This window comes from Siphateles boraxobius, unplaced genomic scaffold (assembly GCF_051911475.1).
Source record: "Siphateles boraxobius isolate OS27281-9 unplaced genomic scaffold, OSU_SipBor_1 26, whole genome shotgun sequence".
NCBI lineage: Eukaryota > Metazoa > Chordata > Actinopteri > Cypriniformes > Leuciscidae > Siphateles > Siphateles boraxobius.
This window is the reverse complement of record NW_027508876.1, coordinates 1,322,699-1,330,000: the sequence shown is the minus strand read 5'-3', so window position 1 is coordinate 1,330,000 and position 7,302 is coordinate 1,322,699. Positions and strand designations below refer to the sequence as shown.

The 7,302-nt window shown below is 36.3% G+C and overlaps 2 protein-coding genes across 13 annotated transcripts in view; one reads left to right on the top strand and one right to left on the bottom strand.

Moving 5' to 3' along the window:
* Window positions 1-1,353, bottom strand: part of wdr37 (WD repeat domain 37) — a 40,903-nt gene extending 39,550 nt beyond the window's left edge. For 2 of the 11 annotated variants that reach the window (XM_077244119.1, XM_077244118.1), the window contains exons 1-2: window positions 828-940; window positions 616-679 (exon numbers count right to left, since the gene is read on the bottom strand). Coding sequence is in view for 1 of the 11 variants with exons in the window: in XM_077244121.1 (XP_077100236.1) it covers window positions 1,117-1,155 (39 nt within the window). In the remaining 10 variants the exon portion in view is untranslated. Of the gene's footprint in view, window positions 1-615; window positions 953-1,116 lie in introns of those variants that run through there. The other 9 variants (XM_077244124.1, XM_077244123.1, XM_077244116.1 and 6 more) reach the window with 9 other exon arrangements.
* idi1 (isopentenyl-diphosphate delta isomerase 1) lies at window positions 1,132-7,074 on the top strand. Of its 2 annotated transcripts, XM_077244138.1 has the most exons (6): window positions 1,132-1,419; window positions 2,063-2,533; window positions 3,071-3,243; window positions 3,702-3,794; window positions 4,462-4,592; window positions 6,345-7,074. In XM_077244138.1, the coding sequence occupies exons 2-6, from the start codon at window positions 2,421-2,423 to the stop codon at window positions 6,660-6,662; spliced, it is 828 nt and encodes a 275-aa protein (XP_077100253.1). In that variant the 5' UTR covers window positions 1,132-1,419; window positions 2,063-2,420; the 3' UTR covers window positions 6,663-7,074. The 2 variants fall into 2 exon arrangements, with proteins under 2 accessions (XP_077100253.1, XP_077100254.1); XM_077244139.1 differs by lacking the exon at window positions 1,132-1,419 and having other exon boundaries at window positions 2,461-2,581.
* Window positions 7,075-7,302: the final 228 nt, after the last annotated feature.

Here is a 7,302-nt window from a genome sequence, read left to right as displayed (position 1 = left end):
TTTATATTGAGAACTACATCTTTATATCGGTATAGTTATCGTCCTTGGTGTGAACGGGCCTTTAAAGTGGCCCACAATGCATTTACTTCTAATGTTCCAAGTTTATTCACTGGGAATTCACCGAATACCAGCTTTTGAGATTTGCGATGATGTCAGCTGAAAAGAACAGTTATTTTTGAGATGAGGAGAATATAAAAAAATTGGTGAAAAATACAACAAAAAAATTGGTTCAGGAATAATATTGACTAATGAATTGTTCACAATAGGGCCAGCGATGTGCATTAATGAAATAATTAGAAATAAATAGACATAATTTTTGCAGAAGTAGCCTATTGTCAAATCTTGTGGCTATACTTTTGAAACAGTGAGGTTTTGTTCACTTTCATTGTAAAGTAAAAGCCTCACTGTAACAGATTGTAGTAGTAGGCTATTTTTTTTTTTTTTAAATAATCATCAATCGACAAAGCTTGTCCACTGTTTACTTGTACTGAACTGGAATATTATTGTAATGATTTACAAATCATGAAATCGTTATCATGCAATGTGCCTCACATGACCATCATGGTATATAGTCCATAAATAGCAATATGGTAGTACCTTGATGTTTCTCCTTACCTTCTGTAAGTGTTTCACGATTATACAACTTCCTTTCAGATCATTTACGGAATCATACGACTGTCTATGTTACATAAAAAGGACATTTACATTTAGACGTCGTGCATGTTTAATTCTAACGGTCATTGAAAATGTGGAAAACGTCATTAAAATACTATTGTTTAGGTACAAGAAAAAAAATGTAACGTTAGTTCGCATTCAAATATCTTCACCTGAAAGTCCGGTGTTTTGGAAACACACTTATCAAAAATGCATATATGCCCTACGCACGGTTTGATCATAAACACGACGCACACACAGCAGTCTGACGCAAGGTCAGCTGGCCTGCTCGGTTAAAACACCACTGACACTGTAAAATATGATGCCCGTTATCAGCCATAAGGCCAGTGCTGTGATGTCTCTCTGACAGAAGCTGTGTGTTGATAAAGTGTAATTCACCTGATTAGCAGCTAATCTTCCATTGCGACAAACACTAGCGCCTCTGCTTTCATTAACACTCACATTTATGACCGCTTCAGATGATCTGGGCGCGTTTGTCATTCGCTGACGGTGGGCTGGCGTGTGTTTGAATCCTCCAGCATGATCCAGACAAACACACACTGATGATCCTGTCAAAAAAAATCTCCGGGATTTTCACACTTTGATGTTATTTTTTTTTTATCAAACCCGTCACTTTCAGCAGGCTGTGAAGCAAGAGGAAATGACAACAGATCTGACGGGCGACCAACCGGAAGCAAAACTTCAAAATAAAAGCTTCAACCTTATTCATTTAAAAAAAATCATCTACACTATGTAATTATCATGGTAATTATTAATCACAAAACGCACGATTATCTCTCCACAAATACACATACATAGGCATCTATATTTGTAAGCAAATTATAATGATTAAATGAATACTTCATTAGTATGATATTTCACATTTGATAACAGATGGAGATGAAAAAATATATTATAAATTTTAGTGTATTATAATAATAGTATAGTTGATTATGACTGTATTTTTAAAAAAAACATTGTTTTATATTTCCAGTGTAACTGTTGAACGTTATATAACTCCAACATATGGAATATTATGTCTACATTTCATATATATATATATATATATATATATATATATATATGAAAAAAAATATATATATATGAAATGTTGACTATGAATACATTGTATTTATTATATACTTTTTTTTAATTAATGTAAAACTTTAAATAATTTACTCTTGAAGTTACTTTTTGAAATTATTAAAATGATTTTAATCAACAATAATTAATAATACTTTTGAAAAAGGTGTTTAAAACGTGTGTTGATATTTCCAGTATACCTTTTAAACTTTAAATTATTTTATTTCATTTTATGTCCAAAACGTTTTATTCCGTTTCGTTTTATGACATTTCATTTTCATTGCTTGCTTCTTCTTTTTCCTTTTTTTTTTTTTTGCTTTTCCAGTCGTCAAACAAACCCGGAAGAGATCCTGGATAAATATACACCAATCCGAAGACGGCTTCAGTCCCAACAACCAATCGAAATCTTTGGCATAAAGCCTCATTTGTGGGCGGGGAATCATCACCAGCGTCAGTATGATCGTCAGAGTTGAGCAGTGATAGGTTCCTTTAGCATTGTTTGTGTGTTTTATGTGTGATCCGCGCGTTATAAAGACCATTCGAGCCTTATCACTTCAGCAGTGTGAGTGTGTGAAGCGTAGCATTACTGCAGAGTCGAGGAGCAGATGTATATTATGTTGTGTGGTGTGATGGCGTGTTTGCAGTGAGCTGGACTGTGATTGGTCAGTGCCGTGTGCGCGCTCATGGTGCGGTGGTTGTGGGCGGCGCGCAGATCAGCTGCGCTGCTCGCGAGACTCAATAATAAACCCACTTCAGGAGCAGAAACTCTTCATCTACCAGCTCAACATCATCACGGGTGAGTCCAGCATTCACTAACACTAGCACATCATTTACACCAGCACAGGTGAGAGCAGCATACACTAACACTAGCATATCATTATACAATGTGTTTTAAGAGCTGCTAATCTTGCAGGGCCTAAATAAAATGTCCTTTTAATTGCGAACTTTTAGCACACTGGTAAAAAAAAAATTTGGCGATTATTTTTGTAGCAATTATTGTAATGATTTTAAGGATCATTTGTTATTGTTGGTTATGTCTACTTCCTTTAAATACGTATTATTCAGTTATTACGCCTATGCCATTTAGATGTAAATTATGTTAAACTTTTTAAGTTTTATGGGTTTCAGTTTTTATTTATTTAGTACTTTTTTGTTTAGGTTGCTACCTAATTTTATTATTTAGTAATTAAAAAATTAAATCTATATTTTTTATTAGTATGTTCAATATGATGATATTACTTAACCATAATGATTGTTATTTGTGTGTGTGTGTGTGTGTGTGTGTGTGTGTGTGTGTGTGTGTGTGTGTGTGTGTGTGTGTGTGTGTTTGCAGTCAGGTCAGACGACTCCGTTCACCTGTAAGGATGCCGGAGATTAACATGGATAATCTGGATGAGAAGCAGGTGCAGTTGCTGGCAGAGATGTGCATCCTGATCGACGACAATGACAGAAAGATTGGAGCGGACAGCAAGAAAAACTGCCATCTCAACTCAAACATTGATAAAGGTAATGATTGTGCATGAGATTTTGCTGTTGATTATATTGCGCATGCCGGTGATGCCGTGGCCCCAAAAAGTGTTTCTAAACTTCAGACACACTTTAAAAACGATATTACTTTCTGATAGATTCTGACAAATGCTTTTGCATCACTTGTTTGTCACCTGCTGTAATATTTTGTTATCTAATGTAACTAAATGTATACGTTTTGAGCATGACTAGTGTCTGAATTGTTTTGGGGCCACTTTTGGTGTCATATATTCAAAACAAATAAAGCAAGGAGTGTCTTATGATTTTTATGGCTTAAGTGATTCCTTCATTCAAGGTCAGGAATGAGATATGTATTACACCCACTATATTAGATTGTCTGTGTGGTGGATAAAATCACGTTTGTCAGTTTGTAAAAGTGATCTTATGCAAGCTGATAGCACAACTACTAACTTTTGTTTAAATATTTTTACTGACAGGATTGTTGCATCGAGCGTTCAGTGTTTTCCTGTTTAACAGTGAGGAAAAGCTTCTCCTTCAGCAGAGATCCAATGCCAAAATCACTTTTCCAGGTGTGTGTCGGTGTTATTTTAATATTACTTGTATGTTAGGTATTAACCAATATTTGGAGTTTGAATTATATCTGTTTGAATTAGCTTTTATATTTTTAAAGTGGGCATGAAACGGAGGTTACGCTAGTCATTCCTTCTCTATTGTGACGTGAGTGAAACTGCTTCTCAAACAAGAAAAAATGCATTGCAGGACTTAATTTTGTCCATGGGGAATTGAGTGGTGCAGGGAACACCGAGGGGCCGTTTACACGACACCGGTTTCAACTAAAAACGGAAACAGTTTTATGTGTTTTGGCCGTTCATTTATACAACAAAGGTGTTTTGGGGCCTGAAAATGCAGTTTTTGAAAATGATACCGGTATTGTCTCTGTGTAAACTTTAGTAATAAAAAATAAAATGTAAAAAAACAACATTTTATTTTAGCTACAGCATTTCTCTTTTTCATTTAGTTTCGAACTCGATGTACTAAAATAACAAAAAAAATATTAAAAACATTATAGACATACTAAAACTTATAAAAATGACAAAACCACACAGCAAAATCTCTATAATTTTAACAACAACAACAAAAAAAGTAAAAATAAAAACAAAAACTATAATAGTATGTCAATGATACTAAAATACCACTGCGCTGAAATAACTTAGTTTGATTGATATGCTTTCGCAGGCTGCTTTACCAACACTTGCTGTAGTCACCCGCTACACACCGCCAGCGAACTGGAGGAGCAGGACGCCATCGGGGTCCGCCGCGCCGCACAGAGACGCCTGCAAGCTGAGCTCGGCATTCCCATGGATCAGGTGCTGATACACAAAAACAATGTTCAACTGCATTATTTATGGATTGCAAACAGCGGCTTGTACAGACAGGGCCTAAAATGAACACTCGCCAAATGCGAGTAAAAATCGCGTAGTTGAATATATGAAACGTGTGTGAGTTACTAGTTGGCAGATAATATTTTTATTAACTCTATCAATGAAATGTTGTGAGAACATGAATGAGAACAAATGTGATCGACTCTTGGGACAGATGACGGGCCAGTGCTGCATCGTCACGAAAGTTTAAAGGGTTAGTTTACCCAAAAATGATAATAATGTCATTAATGACTCACCCTCATGTCGTTCCAAGCCCGTAAGACCTCCGTTCATCTTCAGAACACAGTTTCAGATATTTTAGATTTAGTCCGAGAGCTTTTTGTCCCTCCATTGAAAATGTATGAACGGTATACTGTCCTTGTCCAGAAAGGCAATAAAGACATCATCAAAGTAGTCCATGTGACATCACTGGGTTAGTTAGAATTTTTTGAAGCATCGAAAATACATTTTGTTCCAAAAATAACAAAAACGACGACTATATTCAGCATTGTATTGTCTTCCGGTTCGGTTGGGGATCCGCGTTCACGAGTCCACAGTGACGCTGATGACGTAAGACGCTGCTGACGTGTATCTGTTGCGTCCGTGTATTCGGGTTCAAATAAATATGGCTGGGCAAAAAAATGCAAGTCTTCCTCTGTGTGGAAATCCTTAGACATGTTTGTGAAGATTGTTTTGTTTCCAGCGTGTGTCTCCCTCAGACTGTAAACGAAGCTCGGGCGCACCAGACACACGTCAGCAGCGTCTTACGTCAGCAGCGTCACTGAACGCGGATCCACAACAGAACCGGAAGACAATACAATGCTGAATAAAGTCCTAGTTTTTGTCATTTTTGGAACAAAATGTATTTTCGATGCTTCAAAAAATTCTAACTAACCCACTGATGTCACATGGACTACTTTGATGATGTCTTTATTTCCTTTGTGGACAAGGACAGTATACCGTTCATACATTTTCAATGGAGGGACAAAAAGCTCTCGGACTAAATCTAAAATATCTGAAACTGTGTTCTGAAGATTATATGGTTTCTCCATTATATGGAGAAAAATCCTAGAATGTTTTCATCAAAAACCTTAATTTCTTTTCGACTGAAGAAAGAAAGACATGGACATCTTGCATGACATGTGGGTGAGTAAATTATCAGCAAAAGTTAAAAAGTGAACTACTCCTTTAAGGTCCTTGCAAACAGAGTCCGAAATTTTCGTATGCGTTTTTTTCGTATTCGTCATTCGGTGGCTCTGAATTGTCAAAACACCATTCAAACTGCTTGCTACGGATGCGAAAAATGCAGAAAATCGATGCGAATTTTTGAATACGGATGGAAATTTTCAGATGCAGTAGTGTGCAAGTGTGATTGACATAAGGTGAGGTCATATTTATTTTTTAATGTACGAAAAATTCGGATGTGAATTTTGGACTGAGTGTGCAAAAACCTTTAATCTACTTGTTCGTCTAATTTATACAGTACAGTTAAGAAAATGCAGTGTTATTTTACATTTAATTAAATTTCTGTTCCTGATCATTTTCAGTGGCATCTAAAAATTTGGTGTCATAACTGGCTGTTTTTTCCAAAAAAGTTTAATGGCTGGTAAAAACAAATCTTCATGTCCGGTAAAGTCACTGGCCATTGGCTGGTGGGGCAAAAAGTGAGTTTCAGGCCCTTGTTTCTTGTTATCTCAGGTGCCTCCAGAAGAGATGTCCTACCTGACCCGCATCCAGTACAAAGCCCAGTCAGACGGCGTTTGGGGCGAGCACGAGATCGACTACATCCTCTTCATGCAGAAAGATGTGGATCTGAATCCAGACCCCAACGAGATCCAGAGCCACTGCTACGTGTCCAAAGAGGAGCTGAAGGAGATCCTGGAGAAAGCCAAGAGGAAAGAGCTGGAGGTCACGCCCTGGTTCAGTCTCATTGCTGAAACCTTCCTCTTCAAGTGGTGGGACAACCTCCATAACCTCAAACAGTTCATCGACCACCACAGGATCCACCGCATGTAAGCACACACTTAGTTACTAATGGACACTTCACAGGCCATACACGTCACACTGATGAACACTGGACACTGATAAAGGGCTTGTCTTGTTAGAAAGCCTTTGTTTGTAAATGTTTGCACTTTTATTTAGCATTAAAGTTCTAGATTAGAACTGTAATCCACTTACATACTCAGCATTTGCTGTCTTTCTGTCAGCGGATTTAAGTAAGGATTGCTAACAAGTGCCTAGTTTCATATCAGAGACTTTGCTTTTGAGAGAATGTTTTGTGTAGATAAAACTATCAGGGCTCATGAAGAGGTTTACAATTATGTAAAGTATTTTTTAGAGAAGGAAAATAAAATTTGGTTGCTAGTCTCATTTATTTCAGCTCATTCATTACACCATTTTTACTAAATAAATATGGCAAAATATGGTCTATCTATCTGTTCGTTCATTCCTTATATTTTCCTCTCATAACTTATAAAGCAAATATAAAATATTTATGAAATGTAAGTAATGTGATTTGCATTATTTTGGGGTTGGTACAATTTTTAAATGTTTTCGAAAAATATTTCATGCTCAGTATGAATATTTATTTGTCAAATATAGTAAAAACAGTACAATTTTAAAATGGGATTACAATTTAATTTGACAGTTTTTATTT

Coding starts and splice junctions, on each gene's coding strand:
- idi1 (XM_077244138.1), top strand. CDS start 2,421: ATGGTGCGGTGGTTGTGGGCGGCGCGCAGATCAGCTGCGCTGCTCGCG. Junction 3,244..3,701: donor CAACTCAAACATTGATAAAG/GTAATGATTGTG, acceptor TTTTACTGACAG/GATTGTTGCATCGAGCGTTC. Junction 4,593..6,344: donor TCGGCATTCCCATGGATCAG/GTGCTGATACAC, acceptor TTGTTATCTCAG/GTGCCTCCAGAAGAGATGTC.